This window comes from Stegodyphus dumicola, chromosome 5 (genome assembly GCF_044657685.1).
Source record: "Stegodyphus dumicola isolate Sdum_Otavi_A_Nest chromosome 5, ASM4465768v1".
Classification (NCBI taxonomy): Eukaryota; Metazoa; Arthropoda; class Arachnida; order Araneae; family Eresidae; genus Stegodyphus; species Stegodyphus dumicola.
This window is the reverse complement of record NC_140772.1, coordinates 165,404,554-165,419,458: the sequence shown is the minus strand read 5'-3', so window position 1 is coordinate 165,419,458 and position 14,905 is coordinate 165,404,554. Positions and strand designations below refer to the sequence as shown.

Here is a 14,905-nt window from a genome sequence, read left to right as displayed (position 1 = left end):
ACTCAATTAAAAAAAAAAAAAAAAAAAAGGTTGTGAAATCTGCCGTAACGTTAATAAAAGGTATATCGATGCGGACAGCGGTCTTTTTTTTTTTTTTTTTTTTTGAAGTGATTGATTACGCATAAGATTTTAGTTTGCAACAAAATACAAGTTCATAATAATATGTTTCGGTGAATCTTTACATTATGGTAACTTGGCAATTTTTTGGCGAAAATTTGGCGACCAACCCTGCTACAGCAACCTGCTAGTTTTGTTTTGGACGCCATTTTGTTTTCACGAAGTAAAGGCATTTTTTTTTTTTTTAACTCAACAACTGAACATTTTTTCCAACAATTTGCTAGCCGAATTTAGCTTATACTAGAACTTTTATGGAATAAAAATGCTTAATCATGGCGAAGATTAGGTGCGAAATTGGGAGAAAGTGCAGAATCGGAAACTGCTTGCCACGTTTTTAAGAATTCCACATACACGGTATTCATGTACACGTCGACCTATTTTCAATTAAAAAAATCTCAGAATTGCACAAAAATAGCATTGCGCACACTCTTGACTTTATGTACACATCGACCTATTTTCACTTAAAAAGTCAAAGAAAATTGACAAAAATCCAATTCTTCTTAATCTTGTAAAAAGCGCCAAACAAATAAGTGGGCGATTCTGCGCTTTAGCAGCGAAATTGTTTCTAAGTGCTTATTAGCTAAAATCACGATCGGAATTTTCCGGAAAATGTCACATGACATGTCTCATGATCTCTCATTTCTCTGAGACAAAATAATCTGTGATTCGAACTGTGTACTTCTCAGATTATTGCTAAAGTCCTAGCTAGTAACCTTTATCGCCTTACCAAACTGTCGCCAAACTACCCGTTACCATATTCTAAAGATTAGCCTATGTTTCTTTTACCGGAAAGAACTTGATCCGTAAATCAGTAAACAAAATTATTTAATATTATATTCCTAACAATAGTTACCAGTATTTATTCTAAAATGTAGTATCTGAAATTGCCTCGCTTAATTAATTTTTTAAGATGAAGTCATTTGGATGTGGCAAAGCACACAAGGGCTATTTGCCTAAAGGAAGGGATGCCTTGAGGGAGGACGTTCGGAGCGAAATTGGCTCATGTTCACGTGACATTTGGGGCAAACCATAAAAATTACCCACGCAACAAGATCATTCGTCTAGATTAGAACCCCGGTTGAACTACTAGTATTTAGCGGTCTTAACCACTAGATCATAGAAGCAGATCCGCAGCTGGTTTTGAAAAACAGAATTTTACTGTAAACTTCCTAATTTTACGCATTTGTTAAGAAGATGCATTGAAGATGACTTTTAAGAACAATATTCACAGGTAAAATACAACACATAATTGATACCTCCTTTTATCACCGTCTTTTCCTCGAAATGAGATTATCAGTCCAGTACAGTACAGAGGTTGAGTCCAGTCAAGTCCAGATTATCAGTATAGATGTATCAGATGACAAGAAAGTGTCTTCCATGATTATTTAATATTAAGGACAAGATTTAGACACCATGGAAAGGAATTCACTTAAAATATTAAATATCAAACAGGTATATTTTAGGAAGTTAATTTGTGGAATGTTAATTATTTAACAATTCACTAAGCTGCAAATCCTACTCTTAAAATTTCAAATATCGAATAACAGACCAAGAGACTAAAGCATCATCTGCGTCAAACAGAAAATAATGCAACCAATTATTCAGTGATTTCAACTAGAAATCTACTGGGTATAATTAGTTTATGAATTCCAGTCTGAAATGAATTGCGAGCTCCGTTAAATGAGAACATTCCAGAAACTACTCCATGGAAAACTCCCCGCTCTCTTTACGAATTTGAAATTCTCTAGACAGTCAATTACAAGCAATCACAACGATTTTAATTGTCTCACGTGATATGCGTCGTTAAAGCAACACAATTCAGTTCTTATAACAAATATGAGTTTGGTTAGTGTAAGCTACAAAAGAAATTGTTAATGAGTTGTTTTAAAAGATAGGACATTTTAGAATTTTTAATTGTTCAATTAAATTAAACACAGAATTGGAATGGGTTTTTTAACTACAGCGAAACTCACTATGGATGTGGGCTTACGAGAAGGGGCATTCCTCTCTTATTTTCTACGTGAAACTGGCTAAATTAAATATAGGTTTATCAACATTAAATGTGTTAGATTAAACTGATTTAAGAAACTGATACAAGAAACATATATGCACTTAAATGATGAATTAATTCTCTTAATAAGGCAATAAGAAATAGAAATGGATACAGCCAGTTTAATAATGCCAGGTTTACCTGTCAAAACAATAGATATTAATATGTTACTTTTTGCCTAGAATTTTATATGCCACATGGCAACAAGCCATACAGTAAATTATATAGCTAATCGTATGGCAATAAGCCGTATAGCTATATTATTGCCATACGGTAAGTAGTTATGCAGCATTATACAGTTCTAGGTGGAAAAGTAAGAGTCTTTCAAATTAATTTTTAAAAAAATTTAAGGAATCATATCGGAATACATAAAATGAAACAATTTCTCGTCTCATTATATAAAAATGAAATTTCGTAAATACGAAAAAATTACAATTTACAAACTTCAGATTGTGGTCTAATACAGGGGTTTGGCAACATACGGGCAAGAAGAAACCCGAAAAGCAATTTTAAAGTGCCTGCCATTCAAATATCTAAATTATAAATTTTAGGTGTTTGGGCGACAAACACTTGTAATGAATAAGTTTAGTAAAAAGATTCTTCTCTTATCTTCCCCATTTAAATAATTTTGCGCACTGTGCAATTAAACTTTTGACAAAAACTGAATTTTAGCGATATCCAGATGCGATTTCTACAGGAATAGATGAATCAATTTTTGTCTGCTAGAAACAACTTATTCTGCATACAGTGAACTATTTCCTGCCCCCATTAGTCCCGTTACTCAGTCCAACGGCGGCGTGCTTCGTTTTACATTTGTAAGCTCTGTGAATACATAAACGTTTCGTTTCATAAATTTGTATTCCGAGCTTTAAGCACAGCTCACAGTGCCAAACCAATTTGGTTTCTATTCTAAACCAAACCACAGAAGGTTTTGGTTTAGAATAGAAAGGTTTCAGTTCTCGAAATTGCGAGTTTAGGTTCCGAATTAGTTACGTCATCAGCGTTACGCAAGCCATGCTAGATGGACTGATCTAGAAATGACAGTTTTTAGAATAGAGAGGAGGAATTAAGGGGTTACAGATAGTTTAGCTTATAATTTTGATTTATAATCTTTTTTTTATCTCACATATATATCTACTTCCTTCTCTTTAAAAAATATCCTTATTTATAGCAAGAATCCAAAATGTGGTTCCAATGTAGAGCACACATAACATTTTAAATATGTATCAATTGATAATTTTTAATAACCACAGGGCATCTAGGTTACTGCAGCTTGTGTGTTCGCAGAGTGAAAAATCAGGCGTGGATTTTAGACAAAGCAAGTTGTCGGTGCCACTTATTTTCCGTTCTCCAAGAGTTGAAAACGATGGATTTGAAGAGATAAGTATAATAAAATTAGAAAAATATATTGCTAAGTATAAATTACATCTAGTTTTTATAATTTAAATAATTGATGTTTCAAGCAACGGAAAATTACTAGTATTTGATTATAAAAATATCTCAGACCTTTTTTTAACGCGTTATAACACTAGTAACATCTTTTACATAGAAATATACAATGCAACATTGAACGGAAATTGTTATACAATGTTAATATAAATAATTCATCAAATTTCAAGACACTGCTTTTTCGAAAACATTACACTAACATTAATGATCGACATAAGAAGAGAATATGAAAGTATTCGGATTTTTCTCACATGGTTGAAATCTTTTTACATGTGTCCCGTATATTACATGACACTCATACAAGTGGTAGTCATTGCTTATGAGCTAGCCATTGATAGCGAAATGCTACAAAACGTATAGCCTGAATTCGGCTACCTCTTGGATGTGGACCAAGCTACAATAGGCCCCAAACAAAACATTTGTAGGAAAACTTTGCGAGTTTCCAGTTATTTTTCATGCATCAAATATTACTGTATTTTTAATACTCTTAAAAATACAGCATTTGGAGTCTGACGAATCATTTATAACAGCTCTATACAATACTGATCAAGACATGAAAGCCATCTAACAAGCGTGCTATGAAAATTCAAGCAATACGTTTAATCTCCAATCTTGCAACATGGCATGCCCCTACCCTACGTATACCATCACAGACAGCACCTATCTTGCTACATGAACAGAGAAAGATGATTATCTCTTTAGCACAGCGATAGTTAAATTATGTTTCAAACTCCATTAAAGCGCATCTTTGTCTGTGAAGATTAAGAAATAAAGAGATATACTTTTATTAGGTAGAGATTTTGTATACTTTACGTAATTTAGAGATGGTAAGGACGATTTAGAACACGAAAACAAACCCCGACGTCTAGTTTCTGTTTGGAGCGAGGAACTCATTGCTAAAGTAAAAGGAAAGATAAACGAAAATCTTTGTGATAGTCTAAAACTACTTACAAATGGCTCTGGTGATGACAGACATGCAACACTGAGAATTATTCAGAAAACTATGGGTAAGAAGATCGTTTCCCTATTTCTTTCCTGCTTTGTAAGATTATCAAAAATATCAATATACTTAGCATGCGAAAAACATCACTAAAATTGTTTGCTAGAATTGAATCGACTTTTAGTTTCCATATTATATCCTCCGTACAAATATTGTTATGTACCTATGGGTTCGTAATGGACTGAATGCACACAGAACCGATGATAAAATAATAATAAAAATGAAATTTATTATCACATAAGAAACACTTTATCTTTCTGGAACTTCCCACAAAATTACTCGAACAGCTCTTCTCATCAAAATTAAGCAAAATCAGCAGTTACCAGTTTAAATTATTAAGAACGTTAAAAACAACGAAATGCAAAGCGCATCTAAAGAGCAAAGCTAGCACGGAGATCTCTCAATACTCTGAATTCGATTTTAAACTAAAAACTGAAAGCTGATGCGTTCTTCGGTCTTATATAATTTTTCCCTGGCGCCGAGAATTTTTCACGATTTCTCGAAATTACTGGAAGGATATACGCTTAAAGTTACATATAAGGGCCGAACATGGTTTTAGTTACATATAGGAATCAATTGCAGTTATTCAGAGATCGGATCAAAATGTCACTAAATTGTGGGCCAAGCTTGTCGCCAAAAACATCGCCAATTTGATGATCTCTCGCCAATTTTTAGAGATAAAAATTTACTCAGTGTTACTTAGAATTGCCACTTTAGCCTTATTTTTACATCACAGCTTTGTTTCTTGAGGCACTTCATGTTGAATTATACAAAAAATACAACAATTTTACATAAAATTTGACTAAAATTATTCACATATATACAAAATTCGTTGGTGTTGAACATGAGAGAAAGGCAATGTAAAGGTATTTCCCTTTATGGAAGTAATTCGAAATGCGGATCCTAACATCTTAAACGTTTAATATTTTAAGGATTAGTAATTTTGTCGTTAAAACTTCTACAGAAAATACTAAAAAGTTACAATCGAAGCTATCCGTATAGTTCTCTATATCAGAGTTTCATACCTTAGAAGTTCGCTGTAACAGTATAACATAACATTAAATATATCGGAAATCGGAAGGGACAAAAAGATTCGCTCCTTATATCCAGGGGTTTGACTGTATAATTACAGTAAAGTAAGTAAAACAGAAATAAAGCGACCTGTATTCTAATAGAAATATATTTATCCAGTACTCTTGAATGGTATGATCTATCACGGTATTAAAAAGGCATTTGAAAGTCTTTTTGTATATTATGTCTCTAAATAATGGATGACACATCATTCCATGCTTTAACTACAGATGAGGTAAAATTTCGAGTTTTCATTATGATCTTATACAACTAAACGTCAAAGTGTTGAATGGAAGTCACCTACATCATCAAAGGGCAAAAAGTATCTTCAGAAGTCAAAAGATGCAGAGTTTCATAAAGAAACTGCCCCTGAAGCATAAACTGTCAACAGACAATGTTTATTTGAAAGTTACGCTTACTAAAAAAGATCCGTCGCATCCGACCCAGTTAATCGACAGCAGGCAGATGTTTCCTCCCGCATCTAATTCCCGATAGTTTACTCAATACTAGTCATTTTCCAGCAGATTTTGGCCGGAAAAAATGTGTAATGTGAAATCATCCACTTTATTCTTTTAATCTTTCTTCGTCTATTATTTCTTCGTCACTTTATTCTTTTAATATTTCTATAAACAGCAATTCCTGTTTCTTAAATCAATATTATTTGAAAAGACGTTTTTCATGATTTGAGCCATATCAAAAGACGATTGGCAGAAGTCATTTCAGATATTGGCACAGCATGGAGATCATCTTGCTAACACCAAAGAGATGTATTTCATAAAATAACAGCAGATTTCATTGTATTGTTTCTATTTTATTCAATGACATCTCTCTTATTATATAACTATCACATCTCGTTACCTAGCTTAGAGTAATTTTCTCACAGAACTGGAGAAAAGGCACGATAAATAGCATTTACTGAATAATACGTTTATTCCAAGGTTTCATTTGGTTCCTGTTCTTCGTGACTTGATGAAGTTTACAGAAGAAAGCACAAAATATCATCCCTAATCTTTAGGAAAAAATTTAATTTATTTTTAATGGGAAATATATACGTAACTAACAGAGAAAAAATTTCATGAATTTTCGCAAAATTTATTATGATAAAATATATAATCTGCTGACACTAAAACCGATAACAGAGTGACATCGAGTATCTCAAACTAAGTATCCTGAAGTGGCAGAAAGCATGATTTATTTCGATATAAATTGTTTTCGATATACACGATTTGTTTCGGTAATATTTCTTCAAATTAAGAACAGATAAATGAATAAAAAGTTTCATTCCATAGAATTTAAATTGCAAATGGCTAATTACTTAATTACTTTACAGCAAATTACTTATTCATTTCAAACTTATTATGAAAGCGGTCGTTTACTTTGTTACCAAGTTCACGCAATGTTACTTCGAAACATCCACGTAGTTTCGAATGCCACCTAAACTACAGTTTAGATTCGAATATCATGACAATCTGAAACCAACCCAAGGGAATAATACCTTCCGCTTCGAAGTCATTTGTAATAGATGAGTAATTCATATTTCGAATCTAGATTATGTGTCTACACAGATGGATGTGAGATTTAAGTACTTCGAATATTGTGCAGCATAACTGCCTGAAGCACAGCGAAACTTAATATTTCATTGAAATGACCGTGCTATTTGCATCCAGATTACACTACTAAAAATAAATAGCTCATATATTAGAAAATGATGAATTCAGTTTTATATGAATCCTTTTACTATTTCTTAGCTTGAATGTAACGGAATACCTAGAGATACAAAAATGTAACGGCAAAACCAAATTCATTTTATTCAATAGTAATTATTCGGCATCAGAAGTTGAATAAATTTCCGTAAATATTGATCTGAGATTCAAATTAAAAAATTCTTCAAAATATAATACAGAAATTTATCAAAAATAGTCGAGTAAGTTCTGCTAACATAAAACCAAACGATTCTGCATCAATATATGGCGGTGGAAATATTTCTTATTAATTACAAAATTGCTGCACATGTTCATGAAAATTAGCAATTGGATTGGATTATTTAGACTACGGCAAAACATGTTAGCGATACCTGTCTAATAAGTAAATGGCACGGTTAAATATGTTCGTGAACTGTTTTGTTAGAAGCATAGAAATAAAAACCTAATCATCAGTAGTTAATATGAATGAGGTGGCCCTCAAACCTAAACGTTTAGTTTGAAAGGCTAAAAATAATCTCAGAAAACTGTGCACTCTTTTTTGTTGTGGACGAACACATCAAGAGGAAAAGCTAAACCATGCAAGAAAGAGATACTCATTTTGTATGCCGACGATAGCTGTTATTTTTCAGTTCTGATTTTGCTTAAGAATCATCTAACTTTATTTTAATTTTATGTCTAAAAGTAAGTAAACGAATTAAAAATGAAAGTAGGTTATACATTTGGTTATTGTTAAACGTTTTTGTTCACTCAATCCTAGCACCAAAAAAATAATAAAATAAAAACAAGATTATATGTTTAGTTTTAGGTCTTACCTATGTAAATAAAAGTCATTTCACTGCTCGGTTTTAAATTGAAATAAAAACAGGTTGCGTGTTAAGCCAAATAAAAATATTTTCAATATATAATTCTGTCAAAAATATTGCCTACTTCACAGAAAAAAACCTTTTTAACTACTTGATTCCTTTTTCTAAATATAATATAATTAAAAATAGCAAAACTAGCTTTGTAGCAAATATGGTTAAAGTTGTCTACCCAGAGACAAAGGTAAGACCGCCGAATATAATGCTGTTCAACACGAATCTAGGCGAATAGTCTTGGCTGTAGTTTTTGGTTACTCTATAATTTTCGTGGTTTTTTCCTAAATAATATTCGTGTGTTTTGCTTTAATCAATTAGAGAAATAAGCAAACCTTTTTGGCTTATAGACGACAAACCAGTTTACTGGGATTTTTGGATATTCAGATAGATTCTATTAGTCGGGATTTTAAAATTCTAATGACAGTTACATTACTTAAAATATGTCGAGTTTAGTTATCCTCACGTCAGTTTTACAGGGCTTAATATTAAAGTTTCCCGCTTTTAATTTTGTTTTGCTTATGCTAGAAAATCAATCTGAAAAGGGCATTTTTACTATGAAGTCAATATAATGGCCGGCAAATTTATTGCCCAAAGTGGGTCGAAATAACTTTAGCTCATTATTTAGTCTCGATTATATTCCATCATTCTAAATGATTCCAATCAATTTTTCTTTCTGTTGAACATATCTTATTTGCTCCAAGGGTGCTTAAGCTTATAAGAGTGATTCAATATATTCTTTTCCCAAGTGAAAAAGAGCAGTCAGACTTCCACTAAGAGAAAAGTTTTAATGGATTATTTTCGCATGCATGAAAAATTTTCTGAATGTCAAAAATGGTCCAGTCTTTATTTAAATAGTGTTAGACAAAAGTAAACTTTGTATTTTATTGTTTCGGGAATTCTAAAAAGCTGCATTTGCGAATCAATACTTTACAAATCTTCAAACGTCTTTTAACCAATAATGCACTTTATAAATTGATATAGATTCAATTTACGTACATTCAATTACGTTCTTTTCGATTGAGAAAAGAACAAATTTTCAACATGGGCGAATTTGGCTGAAAGTTAAACGAATTACTATGAATAATTATCTGTAAACCAGCTTACAGTTAGAAATTTGTACTAGAACATAAACGTTACTGAGTTAAATTTTAGGGTACGCTTCTAAAATAATATCTCAGAATACGGTCTTTTCGAGGTTCTCGGAAACAGGTAAAGAAATTAAATACTAAATAACAATATATTAATAGCCTAACTATGTTTCTATCTCCTAAGAAATTTTAGTGGTAACATTTACTAGGCAATGTTATTTGATAACTTACACTTTATCTTTCAAAATTCATATGCATGAGAATCTACTTAAGTGTTTTCTGATTTATGTAGTAATTAAGATATTTCGACACGAAATTTGGTTGTCATATAAAAATGTGAATAATTCGGATTAAATGATAGCTTTTACTTTCATTTACTTTGCAGAGTTATAATTTTCGTTTATTCACACACTTTTATAGGCAACGATCCCTACGGTTGTTTTTGAAAAAAAAAAAAAAAAAAAAAGGAAATTTTGTAATTGAAATAAGGTATATTGAAGGATGCCCCTTGTATTATCAATGGAGTATGCAATGCCTAGTTTGTGCAATTCTCTGATGTTTTTTAAGTGAAAATAGGTCGATGTGTACATGGATAAAGTCAAGGGAGTGCGAAATGCCAAGTTTGTGCAATTCTCTGATTTTTTTAAGTGAAAATAGGTCGATGTGAACATGGATATTGAGTTTGTGCTATTCTTGTCTTGTTATTTTATCTTTGTGTAGCGGCGATTTTTACTTCGAAAATCGCCGCTAATAATAAAAATAAAAATCATTTCACTGCTCGGTTTTAAATTGAAATAAAAATAGGTTGCTTGTTAAGCCAAATAAAAATATTTTCAATATATAATTCTGTCAAAAATATTGCCTACTTCACAGAAAAAAACCTTTTTAACTACTTAATTCCTTTTTCTAAATATAATAAAAAATAGCAAAACTAGCATTGTAGCATTAATTGTAGCATTGCGGGTGATCGCATTAAAAGTTAGATTTCGTTGTCGAAAATTAAGGTTTTAAAAAAATATAGCCTTTCCAAAACCTGAATATTTTCTCCATTTAAAAAATTTCTGCATTGGTAGTATATGACTCAGACATCGATTGCGAAAATTTCTTGGTTAAGGACTTTTAAGTCAGGTAAGGGTATGGGTGTACATAATACATATAGTTTGGTACTGGCGATTGCAATAAAAAATAGAGGTATAAAACTAGATGTTACAATAGTCCCGTAATACAAAATTTAAACTTTCTGATTAAGTAATACAAAATTTCAACTTTCTGAGGTTAATCGTTTTTCGTACAGACGTCACGAAAAATCCCTTTTGAATCTATTTTACAATCCGTTTTGGAAAAAAAAAGAGTAGTTTGTTCTGTCCGTACGTACAAATGTTACACAAAAAATCGCTCAAATGGATTCGAGAATAGTCAAAATGGATATTTCCGTTGAACTATGATACAAGAAATTTTTCGAGATTACTATAATTCCTTTACTTCGTACAAAGAAGCAAAAATATGAAATAGTCGTAGCATTCGTAAGGATATAAAAGTTTTATTTCGAGGGAATAAATCGATAAAATACTGAACAACTACATAAATTTAATTTTGATAAATAATTTTAGTAGAGAATCAGAATTTACTGAAAAACTTAAAACACGAACGAATTCATAATTTTTGAAAAAGCTAAATAATTTATACACAAAAACTGAAGTTAACAGATTTTAGAATTTCAGTATTCCAACATTCAATTTCAGAAGATATTTCTAAAAATTCACAATACATAGACTTACAGATATTTGAAAGAAATTGTTTTAAAAACCTAAATTACTATATACTGACCATAAGTGGTATTATATTTGAAATACGAGGCTTATTTACTAGTGAATATTGAATGAAATTTTTTAATTAATATTGAAACAAAAAGGTTACGTTGCGTTTAGCCATTTCACAAAAGGTGTATGAATTGCTTTTCAGTGGAAATTAAATTATTTTAATTTCAATAAACATAGCATCTATAAAATTAGTGAAAGAGAAATCTTAGTTCAGCGTAGATTTTTGAATGGAAATTGAGCCATTTGTTGGGCGACTAAAGATAGGTCTTTCTTCTTCCGGAGCAAAAAAGTATTTGCTCTTTAAGAAAAGAGGCCTGCGTCTGATCGCCCTCGAAATCGATAGTTTTAGTCATCATCTAAGCCAAACTAAAGTAGCCTTTTTTGTGTAATTTCAAATTTTATAGTGGCGTGTTCCTTTTACAGCTCATAGAAACTAAACATTTTGAATTCAGTATTGCATATATATTTAAGAGCACATCCCGTTTCAACATAAACTGAAATTTCAATAAATGGTATTTTGTAAATTGTGATTTAATACATAGGTTCTATATATTTCTGAAAAATAAATTTGGCTATGAAGGTATAAAAATAATCCCTTCTCATTGATGCCAATTTTATAATTTTTTAAAATTGGACTCTTCATTTGTTTTTTCGATATTTCATTTCACATCGAACATTTACATTCAAATATATTTTCAGCTCTATTTCAATTAATTAAATAAATAACTATAAATAATAAAATAATTTTACTTTTTAAAGTGAAAGATTTGTATATGAATTATTAATACTTAACGTTACTTAGAATATTTAGTTAATGTTTGTTAAAAATAAAATATTTAAGGCTTCTTCACATATTTAAAAAAAATCGTTAAATTTAAAAATACGCATATACATGCATCTTGATTTATTTTACGCAAACTAAATAACTATTAGACATCCAAGCTTTTTTACCCCCGTTTATTTTCATTAAACAACACAATAGGGAAAAAATTAAAATCGGGAAATTGTTAAAAAATTTCATATTAGTTACTCAGAATATCGGTAAGTATATCAGTTGCTGAGAATATATATTATGTATATTATGAAACAACTAAATGCATCTTTGTATCCTTCTCAAGACATAAACAAATCGGTGTTATGCTGAATTTCAAAACATACCTATCTTTACTACTAGATTCTTATAGCTTCGGAAGTTCATTATATATCAAAGTCCGATTACAATAGTTCTTAGTAGAGCAAATATAATAAGTATTTTAAGTATATAGTTCAGAAGTTCACCCCATCAACATACAACCGCCATATTTGTTATATGCCCAGCTAACAAGAACCTAGAGTGAGGATTAAATCAAGAAGACCTTTTTACTTACGCCTGGATGGATTTGGAAAGTGGCCAACGTTCCATCTGGGCCTGGTATCGCATATTCTCAATCTGCTTGCGTAGCGTATCTTTGTCCATTGCTGTTCTGGTCAAGATGAGCTAAGTCTTGCACTTCCCCGGATCCTTCGAAAACAAAGCCCAGTGAACGCTCTCTATCCTTGCACGTTTCTGAATCCAGTCTAGGCCGAGGTTGTGTGATTCAGCGTAGGATCGGATGGCGCTTGCGCGTTGGATGCAGTAGGGATTTTGGTCAGGGACATTTTCGGAAAACTTCCCTCTCCCATTGGCTTAGATCAGAGTCGTATGTGAGGAAAAGAGAAGTTGCGGTGTATGGGTGGGTACCAAAGAGAGTGGAAGAGGGGTGTTGTATATACGGGGTGGAAAGTTGAGTGTTTTTGTGTTTTTCCCGTTCCCAGCATTGATTAGGAGTGTTGGTGGAAAGCCGGAATAGGCGACATTAAAGTCTGAAAAGAGTACTTTTCGAAATGTTTTTTTTCCTAGGACTCCCCCCTTCCCCAGAGAAAATTTAAAAGAGCAAAAAAGTGTCTAGCCGCATTGTTACAGCAGTCAAATTAAACTGTTTATTTTTATATTTAAACTGTATTTTTATTAAAACTTCTTCAAAATATCGGGGCTCTTTCAACTTTGTAGAATTATATTTTGTCAGAGTTCAAAAGAAATTTGTCATAGGCATAGATCTGAATGCAAAACAGTTCTCATACTTACATTAAATTTCATTCTTACATTTCCAGAATGAAAACTTTAGAAAGATAAAGAAAAACATAAGCAACTAAGAATAGCACTCTTATTTTATAAATATGTTTGGCATATGTAGATGAATTCATAAATGCGGAACGTATAAACAATAAAAGCATTTTTTATTCCATAATTTAGTGCTATATTTTCTTTTTAAATAAAATGTCCCTTTTTATACACACTTTTATAAAACTGAAGTTGCTTTTTGATAGGTATTAAAAGTGAAACTTTACAAGAAAAGGGCTATAAAAGTTCCCAAGAACTTAGAGCTAATTACATTTTTCGAATAATTCTTTGAGCTTAATTGTTAACAGCTCCATTTTCCTGTTTTGTCTATGCTTATACGATTATTCCCTTCTTTACTTCAGTGAATACCATTAATAGTCTTCTTTAATTTATGAAAGAAATTCGAAGAGGATTTTCTTTTTTACGGAAGAAGCTAGAAAGTTAATGTACTGTTTAGAGCCCTTTTTATACGGTATTTGGCAAAAACTGTGATTCAGATCTTGAAAAAACACGTAAATATTTCTGGTAATTTTGCGGAGTGTTTTAATTGCCTTAAAATAACTGCAAGGCAGATGATTCATATAAATAAAAACAGTCAAGCATGTGTCTTGCTTTAAGACTTTACATCAGACAATAAACCGGATAACATAATTCGACTTTAGATATTGGGATTCTCAGGCTAAGAAATTGGAAATATAGCTGATCTGATAGATTCGAACAGTGATTCTGCGGTGAATTTTGAACTACTCAGTTTACAGTGACACTTTTACATGAAATTATTAACTACTAGTAAAATTTCCAACATTTGTTTTTGTCTTCCTACAATATTAGGAAACATAAAAAGAAATATCCCATTTCACTATGCAATACACTAAGAATTAGAAGAAGACACTTCCAATGCAATACACTAAGAATTAATTAAAGTAGCATAAATATATGTATCATGAACTCTCCAAACCGAAGAACTACAGGCATGGAGACATAGTATGCGAGGACTCCCTGATGACCAACATTTATAATGCTGTTCTTCAGGCTATCTTCCAAATACTGGAAGGTAAAAATACACTACTGAATTAAAGTTATATGTTCTTTCGGTTAATTTGAGCTGCATACGTATCATATAAAAATGGCTACACTGTTACTTACATAATTGATGTATTATGATACAATGTTATTTAATTTTAAGATTTTAGTGGGTATGATTTGGTATTTTTACTTGACTTTGGAAAGCGAAGAAGTTGTCTCATACATTTGTGAGGTTTATCCTACGTTATCTAACAGTCAAGTTTTAGTTAAAGTTACTTTCCTGTCTATTCTTAATTTCAGCGTACACCTACCGGCCGAAATGTATTTTCAGAATCGCGGTCAAATGCAAATGAGGAGAAAAAGTATTTAACTTTAAAGTTCTACTGACTTCGTTAATATTAACATTACAATAGATAATTCTCCACTTCCAGTTGTCAGTTCAACAAAATATCTAGGCGTCATTCTAGATAAACAATTAAAGTTTCAAGATCCTGCGGCATATGCTTTAAACAAAGCCAACGCCGCCTTCAGTCGATCTACAGTTTAATAGGGCGAAAATCAAAATTGAATCTCAATATTAAGAG

The 14,905-nt window shown here is 31.5% G+C and overlaps 1 protein-coding gene across 1 annotated transcript in view; it reads right to left on the bottom strand.

Moving 5' to 3' along the window:
• Nucleotides 1–12,735, bottom strand: part of Ggamma30A (guanine nucleotide-binding protein subunit gamma-e) — a 107,881-nt gene extending 95,146 nt beyond the window's left edge. The window contains exon 1 of the mRNA XM_085817336.1: nt 12,523–12,735. Within this exon, the coding sequence (XP_085673462.1) occupies nt 12,523–12,611 (89 nt within the window). The 5' untranslated portion in view covers nt 12,612–12,735. The remainder of the gene's footprint in view (nt 1–12,522) is intronic.
• Between the last annotated feature and the right edge of the window lie 2,170 nt (nt 12,736–14,905).